The sequence below is a fragment of the Neovison vison genome, chromosome 11, assembly GCF_020171115.1.
Source record: "Neovison vison isolate M4711 chromosome 11, ASM_NN_V1, whole genome shotgun sequence".
Lineage (NCBI taxonomy): Eukaryota > Metazoa > Chordata > Mammalia > Carnivora > Mustelidae > Neogale > Neogale vison.
This window is the reverse complement of record NC_058101.1, coordinates 6,114,735-6,130,318: the sequence shown is the minus strand read 5'-3', so window position 1 is coordinate 6,130,318 and position 15,584 is coordinate 6,114,735. Positions and strand designations below refer to the sequence as shown.

General features: G+C 45.7%; 1 protein-coding gene across 1 annotated transcript; it reads right to left on the bottom strand.

The window, feature by feature from the left end:
* Positions 1 to 12,558: 12,558 nt before the first annotated feature.
* Positions 12,559 to 15,566, bottom strand: SOWAHB (sosondowah ankyrin repeat domain family member B). The gene has a single exon (XM_044224701.1). It carries the CDS (start codon positions 15,423 to 15,425, stop codon positions 13,128 to 13,130), a length of 2,298 nt encoding a protein of 765 aa, XP_044080636.1. The 5' UTR covers positions 15,426 to 15,566; the 3' UTR covers positions 12,559 to 13,127.
* Positions 15,567 to 15,584: the final 18 nt, after the last annotated feature.

Below are 15,584 nucleotides of genomic sequence, written 5' to 3'. Positions count from 1 at the left end.
GGCAATTGTCCCCACGACCTAATATTTCCATCAGCCCCGAAAGAAACCGACCACGCGCCCGCTGGCAGCCACGCCCCAGTCTTCTCTACCCCCAACCCCACGACTGCGAATCTACTCCCCATCTCTGTGGAGTTACCTGTTCTGGACCCTTCGTGGACATGAAACCAAACAGCGTGTGGCCTTGTGTGTCTGGCTTGTTTCCCTTAGCATCGTGTTTTCGGTTCAGCCAGGTCATAGCATCTATCAATACGTCTTTCCTTTTTATGACTGGATAACATTCTACCGTGCACATGCACCGCATTTCATTTCTCCATTTACCTGTTGGTGCACATGTGGGCTATTCTGGCTATTTTATGGATAACGCTGTCCTGAGTACTTGTGGGCAGGCTTTCGTGGGGACACCTGACTTCAGCTGTCTTGCATCCATACCTAGGAGCGCAATTGCTACGTCACATGGTAACTTGGACAGGTGGCTCTTTAACGAACTGGGCAACGATTTTCTCTCCAGGATACTTGTCTTGTCCCTGGGATTATTTCAAATGTGTCATCCCTTTGTCTGGTGTTTTCAGCCTTTCACATCCCAGCTTAGACATGACTTCCTCAAAGAAGCCTTCCCTGGGGCGCCTGGGTGGCTCAGTGGGTTAAGCCACTGCCTTCTGCTCAGGTCATGATCTCAGGGTCCTGGGATCAAGCCCCACATTGGGCTCTCTGCTCAGCGGGGAGCCAGCTTCCTCCCCTCTCTCTCTGCCTGCCTCTCTGCCTACTTGTGATCTCTGTCTGTCAAATAAATAAATTTTTTAAAAAATCTTAAAAAAAAAAAAAGAAGCTTTCCCTGACCACTTCACCTGAAACGAGATATCCCTAAAATCTGAGGTAGAGAATACTATTCTAGGACTCACCATATTACTTTGTACTTGCTTGTTTCTCTGTCTTCACCAACACACTCCAAGTCTCTGGATTCTGTTAGGAGGGGATATGTGTATCGTATTCTCTAGAAGTCTAGGAGGTACCCAATCCACTGTGAGAAATGGTTACATTGAAAACTCACAGCATATTTTCTATTCAAAGCAACAAAAGCTGAGGTTGCATGACTCTTCCACTAAAAAAAAGTCTACATAGGGGCTCCTGGGTGGCTCTGTTGGTTAAGTGATTGCCTTCGTCTCAGGTCATGATCCCAGAGTCCTGGGATCAAGTCCCACATCAGGCTCCCAGCTCCATGGGGAGTGTGCTTCTCCCTCTGACCTCCCCTCTCATGCTCTCTCACTCTGTCTCTCTCTCAAATAAATAAATACATTTTTTTTAAAAGTCTACGTAAATGGATTTATGGAGATATCATTGGAGAATGAGAATTAATGAATTATTTATATACATGTGTATATGTACAGATATATATATATACACCACTAATGTTCATAACTAAATATTTTGGTAGCTGGTTCTCCTTTAAGTGTTCAAGAATAAAGTTTAGGGACTCTCTGTTATGCCCAGATTGAAATTCCATTAATTGGTACGAATGTATCAAAAAAACAATTCCTGCTTTTTGAGCAAGTAATTTTATTTCTGAAAATTCTAAGGAAATAACTCTAAATGCAGAAAATGTTTTATGCATAAAAGCACTGACTGAAGAATTATTTATAAATAAAATTTAAAATGAAAAAATTTAATTTTTAAAAATTTAAAGTTTTAAACATTGGAAACAAGTTCCCTTGATAGCCAATAGAGGAATAGCTACGTAAGTTCTACAGATATTTAAAATAATGTTCAAGAAGAATCTAGAATAATGTTGTAGCAATTGTATTATACTGTAACTACAACTATTTAAAGAGGAGGAAAACTCCAAACCTATAGTAAGAAATGTATTAAAATGCAAAATGGTATGGTTTATGTGGTAAGACAATATATAATTTTTCCCTTTTATTCCATTTTCTAAATTTTAAATGTGATCCTTAAAGACTAAAGCTAAAGACTAAAACGTACATCTCTGATGAGGTTTTTGTTTAGGACTTCCGCGCTGAGAGTACAGGGATAAAGATTTCTGTGCATTATGCGATGCTGTAGGGCAACCGATAAATCAGAAAACACTTAGTCCTAATCAACTAAGAAAACTCTAAGATTCTCAGAAATATTGGTAGTCTTATCTAAACTTTTCCACATTTCTAATTAGTGTACAATGTCCGAGGAACAGAGCAGAAGTCCGTCCTCAAACGTCCGTGAGCAGAATAATGAGCAGAACCCCCGGATTCAGTGAGATTCCCTGGTGCTGGTCCCAGAGATTTGGACCCACTAAATCCGGGCTGGAGTTCAGGCACCTGCCATGTTTATCGAACGAGGAAAGGACGGATACAAACGAGCCAGGGACTACATGCTATGAAAAACGTGCTTTCCATCATCTTCCAAGGTCTTGACCTAGTACCTTTTTTTTTTTTTTTTTTTTTAAGATTTTAAGAGAGAGTGCAAGAGGGGAGAGGAGCAGAGGAAGAAGCAGAGAATCTCCCACAGACTCCGCGGCCAGCCCGGAGCCCAATGCGGGGCTCATCTCACGTCCTCGACATCACGACCCCAGCTGACACCAACAGTGGGAAACCCCACAGACCGAGCCACCCAGGGGCCTCCGATCGACTTCTAATTCGGAAGTGGCCCATTGTAATGAACTCTGCTATGGAGGATAAATTCTGCAAAACTCGCCAACCTACGGCAGAGTTGACCTCTGCAACCCCAGGATGGAAGTTTTACAGAGCACTTCACATCAGTTTGCTTGCTCTCAGGAAAAAAATAGAAAATAACAAAAAAAGGGCAAGAAAATGCCTTTGCTTTAAATTTGAACCAGTGTCTCATGTCTTGCCACTTTGGGATAATAACAGGTGAGCAGTCACTTATATTGTTTCTGAATTGGCCCCTCTGATAGGTCCATTAATATAAAAAACTACAGAAGGGCGCCTGAGAGGCTCAGTCTGTTAAGCGTCTGCCTTTGGCTCAGGTCGTGATCCCAGGAGCCCCACATTAGGCTCCTGGCTTAGCAGGGAACCTGCTTCTCCCTCTCCTTCTGCCTGCTGCTCCCCCTGCTTGTGCTCTCTCTCTCTCTCTCTGATAAATAAATAAAATCTTAAAAAAAACAAACAGGCTAAAGAATCACTCTGAACTTCCACTCCTAATTTCAAGAGCCTCTGCTCTTTAGTCACTTTGCCCAGGGACTTTACATAAACAGTGACGATATCTCATCGGCGGCTCAGGGGGACCTTATCATCTTAAAACTTGGGGAGTCTGGCTGTCAGGCAAGGACTGGCTTCCCAGGGATGCCCTAGAGGTGAGAAAATAGGACATCCATGCATTCCGTGTGATCACAGTCCCAACATTTGCCAAATACATACCCAACAGCTCGGATTCTCTGCTGGAAGGAAAAGGAGATCTTTGCTGGAAGCTTTCACCTGATTCTAAAGGGAATTTTGTTCCCTTTGTAGCCCACCCAGCGTTCTACTTCTCTATCAGGCCTGGAAGAAAAGCACAGTGATTACTCAAGGGTCACGAAGTAAAGCTTGTAAGGAAAAAAACTGCTTCAACAAACCCTTCAACTGTTGGGCTATCATTGTCACACTACATAATTCAACTTCTTCCTCATTTCTCCCTTCGCTTCTTAGCTCGGGTTAAGGGGTTGGTGCCGTGTGTACCTCTACCTCTTCGCCTCTCCAGAGAGCATCTCTGTGAAATTGGTAGGGCGGGGAGTGGTTGGAGCAGGAGACTGTGGAGTCTTTGGAAAACCACCAGCAGAGGGGCCCGGGGCTCAAGATACCCCTTTAAAACTCAAGGGCTGCTGGGATAGACTTCCCGAAGGCACTTGCACCTTTATTCACCTGACCGGGAAACAGCCTGTGGACATCCTTGACTACCCTTGTGCATTTCCTTGCTGCGGGGAGCCTGGATTTTGCCTAGTAACAACCCATTTGAGATTCCCATTGGCTGTGACTAACCTTATTTAGTGATATTGGCAACATCCCCTTGTTCCATTGAAAGGATAACTATCGGTGGGCATTTAGATTAGAGGTAGTTCAAGAAAGGGATGGTCAGTAATATATTTAACGTTTTAGCTTGAAATAATTTCAAACCTAGAAAAAAGTGGCAAGAACTATACAAAGAACTATCTACCCTTTACTCCTGTTCCTCAAATGTTAACATTTTATCATCTCTGCTCTATACTTCCCTTCCTATCTAGTAATAGACTCATTAAGAACAACTTTAAATTTACAGAAAAATTGAGGAGCTAGTACATACGGCCTCCCCTCCAACACACAGTTCTCCTATTAGAAACATTTTACACAGGTATAGTACATTTGTTACAATTAATGAACCAACATTGAGAGTATATTGCTATTAACTGAAGTTTTACTCAGATTTCCCTAATCTTTACCCTCTGGCTGGTGTCACTTTAACTTGATTCAATCTTTCTGAAATAATGAGCTGGTAAATGTATCAAAAAACATGAAATTGCACCTGGGAAAATAGCCAAGGAATAAAAGAATCTCGTAGTTATTTTTTACAAAGATCAGTACTATTTATAAAAGTGAGAAATGACCCAAATGTCAAAGAGTAGGGGGATATCTAAGCAAATGATCATATATTAACATAGTAATACCTCTGACTATCCAAAATATAAACTAAATTGCATTTGTTTTGAAAATTGTTTTAATATATGGAATATGCTATTAAGGAAAACAGTGCAAAGCAAAATACAGTATATAAGCTGGTTAGAATTAGGCAACCCAAAGTTCAAAGGGAATGTAAGGATTGGAAATTATTAGAATTTACTCTAATTTATTACTCCATAGATTATGTGACTATGCCTGAATTGCTTTTAAATTTTATTATTAAAAAATACAACAATAGCAATTTTTATCTTCAGAAAATGCTTTAAGTAAAAGATCTTTAATAAGATATACTCTAGAAGATAAAAATATGGCTAGACTCCCTTCTGCATCCTGATGTTGAGTGATAAAGTCGTTCCAAAGTATTCCCTCGAACTTTCAGGAAAAATAAAGATAAAACTAGACCAGTGCTACTAGTAGATCTAGTCCATTTTGAGTTATAACCAAGTATAGTCAACGTTCTTCAACTGTATCTGTCCCACACCTGTCTCGTGTCTGCCCCACAAGCAAACAGAAAAGGTACAGGTGGGAGATGGGCCGTCACAGCTGGGAGTTGGCTCCCGTCTCCCTCCCGTGGGTGGGACCAGCGACCAGCTTCCCGGGGGCGGGGCCTCTTGCCTGACCCTCGCGCACCCAGAACAATGGGCAAGGAAGCTGGGCAAAAACTAAAGAAAATTATTGCTTCTACTTACAACTAGAGGACTTCTACTTATCAACTAGAGGACTTTTTTGTCTTTAAAACGACTTCTAAAATAATTTAACACTTAATACATTTGGGATATGCCCCAAAACTGCCAGAGAAAGGAAGTGATCCTGATGCAAAAGCCTGGTCTGCAGATGCATTTTAACCTGCCCCACATTCAGCCGTCTGAAGACATAAACTTCTCTTTATCTGGAACTCAATATTTAATGCCCAACTCAAATGGAAAAACAACAATACATTAAGTAATAAAACAAGCTGGAAACTACTATGCATAGCATGGTTTCGTTTTTGTTATAAATTCTGGAAGGATACACACACAAAATACTATCAGTAATTACCTTAAGGTAGAGAAATGAGGGCAGCTTTTGTTTTCTTCTTTTCTTCTCTTTACCTGTGTTATTTGATCTTTTTTGCAATAAACATGTATTGTTTGTGTAACTTTTAAATGCCTTAACATATGCAAATAGAGATAAAACTCCACCTTTTGTCAACTGACATTTGTTCCTTGCATCCAAAATGCAGCTATAATCGATTTTCATAATGATGAACACAAAGCACTTAAAGATCTGCATGGCTTTTTGAAACACATAAATCTCTTTCTGCTTAGTTTTAGACTGAATATATTTAATTAGAGTTCAATTATCTTAAACTATTAATCATCTAAAGCATATGTGAAAAACCTTATTAACTAGGATAATTTGTTAATGAAAGCAATCTATTTCCCAAACCTACCAGATAATGGGAATATTTATTGTGGTACCATCCCACATCATGAAATACTGCTTCACTGATGCCTCCTCATCAAATGTTTCTATTTCCGTTTATGAACACCAACAATCCATTACTTCAAAGCCATTTTCCATCATAAGCCAAAATCTAGATGCTGTGGCTTTACAGTTATAGAGGATAGGATTTCCTCAGCTTTTCTCAACTCCTAGAAAATGAATAAAGGCATAAGGAGTTTCGGGGTGCCTGGGTGGCTCAGTGGGTTGGGCCGCTGCCTTCGGCTCGGGTCATGATCTCAGGGTCCTGGGATCGAGTCCCGCGTCGGGCTCTCTGCTCAGCAGGGAGCCTGCTTCCCTCTCTCTCTCTCTGCCTGCCTCTCCATCTACTTGTGATTTCTCTTTGTCAAATAAATAAATAAAATCTTTAATAAAAAAAAAAAGTTAAAAAAAAAAAAAGGCATAAGGAGTTTCGAACTGAAGAAAATACTCCACAAAAACCTCCAAAAGCAGAACTGGAGTTGGAGAGGTGCCACAATACAGAGGAAAACATGAACTATGGCCGAGTAAGAGCCGTCTGTGCCCACAGTGCGGGATGGCCAGATGACACCCGCCCACCTGTTCTGCCCTCTGCTCTTCCAGGTGCCCTTGCAGAGGCTTTGAGCGGAAAACACCTGGACGAGAGAGACCACAAGAAGGTGTAAGGTGACCTGCATGTCAGAGAGAGTTATGGTCAGGTAGCACCTACTACAACTTCTGCCCCCAGAAATGTGTCTTTGTCCTGTGCTTAGAGAATTAATCCTTTTTTCAAAAAATCACAGGCTGTTGAGGATTAGGATTTAGTCTCTGGATTGGCTGCTTCATGCAGATGCTTTACTAACACTCTGGAGGATGTCTTTTTTTTTTTTTTTTTTAAGATTTTATTTATTTATTTGACAGAGATGACAAGTAGGCAGAGAAGCAGGCAGAGAGAGAGAGGAGGAAGCAGGCTCCCGGCTGAGCAGAGAGCCCGACGCGGGACTTGATCCCAGGACCCTGAGATCATGACCTGAGCCGAAGGCAGAGGCTTAACCCACTGAGCCACCCAGGCACCCCTTGAAGTTCATTTTAATTAAAAACTCCAAATACTCTGATCTAGACACCGTTATGTGATTTGGCAAGCCTAGGTCCTCGGAACATTAAGGAAATGGGTCTATTTCTGGCCTAATTCCCGCTGATCTCAGCACGACCTTGGCTGGCTCCATCTCTTAGGCAATGAGACCCCTCCTGGGATGGTGGTAAGTCGCTTGTTCACTACATTCATGTCCCTGCAGACCCACCTTACTCGACAGCAAAAGACAGGGGCTCACTAGAAAGCTAAATAGATTTGAGGACATAAGTAACCAAAGTCTTCAAGTCCTGTAAGGTTAACGATTATGGTTTCAGATGAAGTAATAGCATTGAAATACCTACTAGAAACTGCTAGATTTGGGACTGTTTACTCACCTGAAGAAACACAACACAGAGAAGGATTAGACCCTCTCAAAAAAGTGTGCACTTTGGCCCCAACATCATTTTCTTGCTTAATTGAGGCATAATTTACAGATAGTTAATGCCTTTTTTTTTTTTTTTTGAAATCCAACTCTTGAAAGTAGAAAAGAGGAATCAGATTTGGAGGTAGGGATCAAGAAGTACTATTTTTCAGATCAAAGAGAAGGACTAGTTTGATATGTCAGTATTTTTTTTTTTTTAAGATTGTAAGTAATCTCTATATGCAATGTGGGGCTCGAACATGCAGCCCCGAGATCAAGAGTTGGGTGCTGTACCAACTGAGCTGGCCAGGGGCCCCAATGTCAATGATTTTTTTTTTTTAAAGATTTTATTTATTTATTTGACAGAGAGAGATCACAAGTAGGCAGAGAGGCAGGCAGAGAGAGAGAGAGGAGGAAGCAGGCTCCCCGCTGAGCACAGAGCCTGATGCGGGACTCGATCCCAGGACCCTGAGATCATGACCTGAGCCGAAGGCAGCGGCTTAACCCACTGAGCCACCCAGGTACCCCAATGTCAATGATTTTTAATCCACTTCAGTGAGACTTTATTTTGACCAAGTTAGTGGGATTCTGATAAAGTTTACTGCGTAGCTGAATTAGATATTTAAATTTTCAAATGATAGTGGCTTCACACAGCCACACACTCAACTCCCCATAAACCTCCCCTCCTTAGAGCTTTGCCTGGGTTTTTAGTTTCAGGCCAGAACAGAGCTGTTAATTTGGTAAGTGTTAGTTTATGTGACTTCAATTAGATATAATTGTTTAATGACACATCATAATAGCTAATGATCGTTACACACACGAGGGGTAGTTAAGTAGATGTTTTCATCAGAAATGAGAAATGCAAGCGTCTTTTTATGCAAGAGTATAAGGGAAAATGTTTGATTAGCAAATCTTGCTCTTGTAGAATCTTTTTAATCAACTAGAGGACTTTTTTGTCTTCAGCATTGATGGAAATTTAAAGTGAACAGTATATTGTAAATGGTGTTTAAAATAGTTAATAGCTAACTTACTCAAGATTTGCTATGTGCCAGGTATTTTCTAAGGGTTTTGTATTAATTTACTAGATCATCTCAAAAAAACCCAAAACCCCAAACCCAAACCCAAACCCAAACCATCTTAAAAACGAGAAAACTGAAGTTGAAGGTCTTTTCCAAGCCAGGACAGGAACCCTAGCTTCATTGTCATGAGGTTAAGTACTACACTTTCCTATGCGTTCATTACACATTTTTAATCTTTTGCTTGATGTGAACAAATAAGTACACACATGGACTCCGCCGTGCTACCCAGCCTGTACAGAGTTTTACACTCTTAGTGTCACCAGGAACCTAGACCCTCATCATGGTAATGAAATGGTGTTTCATTATACAGACGGAAGGGCATTATACAGATGGAAGGAAATAGAGCCTGTTGGATCTTACCTAATTCTTTCTAACTCTTATCAGCCACATCCGTGTCTCCAACTAGAATTTGCTCTCCTCGTGGCAGACTGCCGGTCCAATCCACCTTATCCAGATGCTCGAGTCAACCTTCCTCATAGTTCCAATATAAAACTGAGACATTTGTCTCCCTTACTACGCAAGAATGGCTCACGTCAGCCTAAATCTGTCATTCCCCGGCAGTCAGCTGTCAATGATTCCCCTCTGCCTGGCTCAGTGGTTCGCAAACTTGTACAGGTTTTTATTGTGGTGATGGTTGTGAATATACTAAAAACCACTGAACCATTATGTATTAAATAGGTCAGTTGTATGGTATGTGAATTGTATCTCGATAGTATTTCTACAAATTTACAATCAAAAGCATCTGGAAATCTTGGCATGCTATGTGTAACATCCTCAAATGCTGAACCATAAGCAATTTTATGAGCAGGAAATAAGAGTGTGGTATATACCATATATATTTGCTAGATTGAAATTCACTACTTTACAACTATGTCTACAAAAAAGGCAAATGGTTGAGCTACGATTATCAACAGCTTCTGATGTTGCCTTTCATGGTAAATTGCCATTTGTTACATTATTGTGTTGCCTTCCACTACTTCCTAGCAAAGAAGCATTAACACCACTGAAGATGTAAGAAAACTGTGAAAGGGAAACTTGTAAACTGACTACATCCTATCTACTACATTGAAATCTATTTTTGTCTTCATATTAAGGCTTTAGGAAAACATCTATACTTGCCGTAAGACTAAGGTTTCCTGGAAGAGTTTTGACAATTCATGGCTTCCAAGAAAATGCCTGTATTTCTTGACCTCGCACAAAAGACCCTTTTTTTCAACCTGGCCTTAAATTACCTTTCCGTCTGTGTCTCTGTCCACAACACCTCACTTCTGCCACGCAGCAGCGGCTGTGTGTTCCCCGCAGCCCCAAGTGTCCAAGTGTCTCCCAAACACATCCTGAAGCTTTACTCAAATGAATATTCTGGAATATTCTTTCCTACTTTCTCCTCTTGGCCCTTCCAAGCCCACCTAACTTCCATTTTATCTTCTTGATTTCCCAGTTCCGGGAAAGTGCCGTGAAAATGGGAAACATATCTGTCTTACTGGATGTTGAATTTCCAGCTTAAGCACAGAGCCTAGTATAAAGAAATACCCCTTTCTCTGTATTCTGAGTCTAGGTGCATCTATCCACCTACCTCGTGTGCTGAAATGATTTCTCAGTGACCCTCCTTCCCCAGTAGACTGTGAGTTCTTGAAGGCAGGAATTGTATCTTTATCACATAGTCATGTGCCATACATATCTGCTAAATTTTGACGAACTGAAAATACTCTCTCCAATCTCCAGACAAAGTCTTCAGGAAAAACAAAACATTCAAACAATTTCCTAAAATACCATGTGGCAAAAGCTGTAAGTGAGGTGTGTATACAGCATTATGAGAATTCTGACGTATAATGACAATTCTGACATATAAGAAGAATGAACCATGAGAGACTATGGACTCTGAAAAACAATCTGAGGGGTTTGAGGTGGCGGGGGGTGGGAGGTTGGGGTACCAGTTGGTGGGTATTATAGAGGGCACGGCTTGCATGGAGCACTGGGTGTGGTGAAAAAATAATGAATACTGTTTTTCTGAAAATAAATAAATTGGAGAAAAGAAAAAAAAAAAGAAGAAGAAGAATTCTAAATAACCTTTGATGTTATTTACCCTGGAATCTTCTTAGACACTTGACAGTTGATCTGTCCCTTGAAAAATAAGGGTAAGGTCACCGGTTAAACAATGAAAAGGATTCTAAGCTGAGGGAATCCGGCACCTAGACAGAAACTGAGAGCATAGGGCCCTCTCACGCCAACAGGTCTGGTGTGGCTTGCGTGTGGGGTTCGTGGCAGGGAGTGGCTGGCAGGAAGCTGGAAAAATAGGCTGGGCCTGCCAGGCCTCCTCACCTGGACTTTAGGACTTGAGCAAGAGAATGACACAATCAGATTTGTATTTTGCTCTGCTCGAAACACCTTCTTCTGCCCTGCCCCCTCCTAACATCCACGTTTACCATATGAGAGAGTTGATCAAAGTCATAGGTATGATGTGCGGACAAAGGCCAAAGGGACCTGAATCCTCAGGTGGGATGTGAGACCCACACTGTGTTTTCACCAGTAAACCACCAGTCAACACCAGGGCTATGCAAATCATACGCTGAAGCAGATGTGAAGAATGTGGCAGAACCAATAAAGCTGGTTTCTTTGGAAAGTCAGCAGCATTCACTCAAACATTCCCCACCTCCGTGAAGCCCTCACTGATTTTCACAGCCCAAAGAAATCTCTCCTCTGAAAGTCTCTGCAGCACTTAGTTTTGTGCTTAGGACAGTTTACAAATTTTTTTCTTGCCTTGTGGTTGCTTTGTTCTCATTCCTGGTGCCACCTTTTTTCTCTGTCTCACTTTAAAAGCTTGTGTCTAAAACAAAGCAGCTTTAAGAGACACCTTGGGAGCAAAATAAGGTATAAATAAATCAGCAACAAATCTCATTAGATTTTAAGTTAAGATGAATTGTTAGCTTTTACATTTCAAGAAGGTGAAGTCACTTAGAATTATTTTTTATATCTATCTTGTGTTTGTTTTCTCACAGAACAGATATATTTATTTCAGCAAAATTCTAAGTAAAATTCCAAAGAAAGAAAAATATCTGACACTCACTGAAACACAATTTTGTAAAGATGAAAGTGAACAATAATCAGCATAAGTACAGTAACTTACAAAGATGGGTTGATAGTTTAATGGGGGAAAATACTCAAAGAAACACACAAATACTGTGAAAATACAACATCATTGCCACAGCACATGAGAACATTCCATAAAAAATTAACAATTTCCGTGTGGACATTTACTTTTTCAGTCCTCTTTAAATTTATATTCTGAAATCTTGATATTCTACTGCATGTACAGAGTAACCATTCATTCCCTCATTCCACGGACCAAACACAAACAATTAGAAGGAACACTTCCTGTTACAGATACAGCGCTTCAAGGCTAATATATAATCTTAATTGGCATAAAGTTGAGTGCAAATAAAATCATATTTTTAGCAGCTGAGAAAATTCCTGGTGGAGGAGCATTCACCTCTTAACCCTTACTGCTTCCCCAGAATATGAACGTTGGCCATTCAACCCCACTGAACGACCAACACCAACGCTGATTTTGCCATTTGTTACACGGGGAGTTTCCATGAAAGATGGTTTCAGCAACTATGCAAATGAACCAACAGTTTTACATTTGGAAAGTTTCCCTTGGGTTTTGTTTTTTTGAAAGCAGGGCCTGAATGTCAGTCACAACTGGATGGTACCTAACCCGCTTCTTTGACCATGGAGAAGAGCCCCAAACAAACCCCCGTCATCTCACACAGGGATGAGGAATCTCTTAAATCAAGAGCTCCCCTCCAGTAATAATTTTATTTTCACTGATTTGGGAAGGGCCTGAGGAAAGAAGGAAGAAAGGGAGGGAGGGAGGGAGGAAGGTAAAGAGGGAGGGAGGAAGGAAGAGAAATAAGGGGGAGAGGGAGGGTGGGGAGGAAGAGGAAGAGGGAGGGAAGAAAAAGAGGAAAAGGAGAAAGCAGGAGCTATCTGATTTCAAACCTGGTGCTTTCTACTCTCAGCCAAGATTTATGCTCCAAACAAGCAGAAGCCGGAGAGCTACTGGCCAGGAAGGATTTTATCTGAGCTTCATCAATCCCTCGAATTGCCTCTCTTTTTCTTAGACATCTGTTCCCCGTGTAGCCAAGGCCTGGGGTAGCTGCTCTGGAACATAGTGTGGCTCCGGGTGCCCGGGACTGTGCTGGCTGGGACGGGGAGGAATACCTCCTGGGTTTGAAGCACCTGCCTCTGCCCCCTGTGTAAGTTTCGCTGGTGCCAAGACTTGGGCTGTCCTTAAGCCTGGATGACCCCTGCGGTCTGGGATGTGCTGACACAAAATCCAGGCAGGTAAACACTAGCTGACCCTCTTACATGATCTTACCAACCCCTTGGGGATTTTTCTACGGCCCCTGCATTTTCTCACTGAACAGCTCAAGGATCAGGTTGTGGCAGCTGCATGTTTGAAAGAGGGGAGCACCTCAGTCACTGTACTCTTCTCTTTCCCTTGGACTGGGGAATTTCTCATACTGGTTGGCCAACTTCCATTTGCTGTGCTGATTTTTGAGGAGTGCGGCAAAGGAAGTCTTCCGGGTGATATTTCTAGATATTTCCCGGCTCTTGGCCTTCCTGGTGGGGGAAGAGCTTTGGACTAAAGGATACACTGGGAAAATGGGCCTGCCCCGAGGGGCTTCAAGGAGCTGCCATATCTCCCCAGAGGTATTACTGGCCAGATACTGCCATGGCTTCTTCCCGCTGCTGTCCCGGATGTTCACCCGAGAGGCCAGCCTTTGCACTAGCAATTTGATGACCCCCTGGTGACCATGGATGGCTGCAAGGTGCAGAGGGGTGTATCCACAACCGGACTTCACATTGACATCAAGGGTAATCCCTGCTTTCCGGGTGCTGGAGACGAAGTCCTGGAGCGCCCTGAGGTCCCCGTGTTTGGCCATCCAGTGCAAGGCCGTGTACCCCGTCAGGAAGTCTCTGTGCAGAGCCAGCTGCGGGTCCTCCCAAAACAAAGTCAACACCTGAATCCAAGAGCCACTGGCAAGCTTCACAATCCATTCGTGCTCCCTGGCGTCCAGGGGGACCACAGATGACTTGTGCTCAGAAGGTCTGTGCAGGACGGCGGCTGCAGACTCCTCCCCAGCCCGGGCCCAGGGGCTGTGTGGCCGACCCCGCTCAGCAACAGAGGCCTTAATGCCCACAGGTCTGGGTATCAGAGCAGCATCCACTCTTGGGTTGGGCCCTGCTCCTGCCTTGGAGGGTCTCCTGGACCGTGGTGGGCGACGGGTCCTTTTCAGCAAGTCCTGCTCAAGATGCTCCTCATCGGAAGAGGACAGTTTGGCTCTCCCTGCCTGAGAGCTCCTCCTGAGGGATCTCCTGAACTTGGGAGCTGGCCAGGGCAAAGACTCCTGGGGATGGCCTGCAAGGCCGTTAACCTCTGCTGAGCCCTGCTGAGAGCGGTGACCATCGCCTCTGTTCCTGAGGCCCTGAAGGCTCTTGCTGGGACTTCCCTCCTTGGGAGAAAGGCCTCCCGCTGCATTCCTGCGCTCTCTCCAATCTGGGGTTCCCAGAGCAACCCGCAGCCCCTCTTCGGAACCCCCGGGAGACTCTTTAGGGCCACTGCTGCTCTCCTCGCTGCCGTGGCTTTCTTGGTCCACAAAGTCATCCAGGTCTTGCAGGGACAGCTGACAACGAATGCTGCGGAAGACCCCCCGCGGAGGGCTCTCGGGACGGGGCTCCGGGACGACAGGAAGGGCGGGAGGAGACGCAAGCGCGGGGTCTGGAGGCTCCGAGTCAGGTTCCAGGACCCAGAGGCTCAGCCCCGAGGGTAGCTGGAGGAAGCTGTCCGGCAGCACCGACCAGGCTCGAGTGGGGCCGCGGTCCCGGGCCTCGGGGATCTGGGGGTGTCTGGCCACCCACTCCCAGGTGCGCTGCCGCTGCTGCTGCGGGGTGGAGTCGTGCAGCGAGTCCGGGGCCAACAGCTCCGGCGGGTCTCCGGGGGAAACCGGGCGGGACAGGGGGGCCGGCGGGGAAGCCCGGCTCCCGGCAGCCTCGACAGGAGGCGAGCCGGGCGCTGCGGACCCCGGGCCGCGCTCAGCGGACGCGCCCTCCGGCTGCTGCCCCGGAGCCCCGCGGTCGTCCCGGGCCGGCGGGCCGCGTGCCGGCCGCTCCCCGGCGGGGCTGGGGCCCGGGGCTGCTCCGAGCACGGGCTCGCCCGGCGGCCCCTCCAGGCCGTTCTGCAGGCATTCCCGGCAGCAGCGGCCCCGCGCCTCCGCGGCGGCGCACCTCGCGCCCGGCCCGTGGCCGGAGCCGCCCCCCCGCCCGCCGCCAGCCGGGGCCGCCTCCGGGGCGCGTCCGCCGCCACCTGAGCGCGGGGCCTGCGCGGCCCCCGCGGGCTCCTCCTCCGGCTCCTGCTCGCGCCGCCGCCGCCGCTCTCCCCCGCGCGCGCCTTGCGGGGCGCAGGACGCAGGCCCCCCTGCAGGAGCGGGCGCGGGCGGGTCTCGGGGTCGCTGCAGCTCCTCCTCCCCCACAAGGTCCCTGTACCTCCTCTTGAGCACCACGTACTTGGTGCCGTCGGGGTCCTGGCGCACTGCGGCGACCGAGTTGACGAAGCCCTTGAAGAGCTCGCGGCGGCGCTGCTGCTGGCCGGGGGGCGCGTCGGGGTCCCGCAGGAAGCTCTTGAAGTGGCTCAGCAGGGCGGCGTTGGTCACTCTGCCCCCGGCCTGGCACAGGAAATCCAGCAGGGCCTCCTGGCTCAACTCTCGGGCCATCCCTGCGTCGGCGCGTCCCGGCCCCAGGTGTCCGCGCTTCGCCCTTCCTGCGCTGCCCGCGGCCGGCCGAAACCCCGGCCTGTCGTGTGTCACCTGCGCCCGGGGCGGCGTCACCCGCCTCCATGAGCCGCGGAGGGCGGCGCTGCTCGCGGCCCCCGA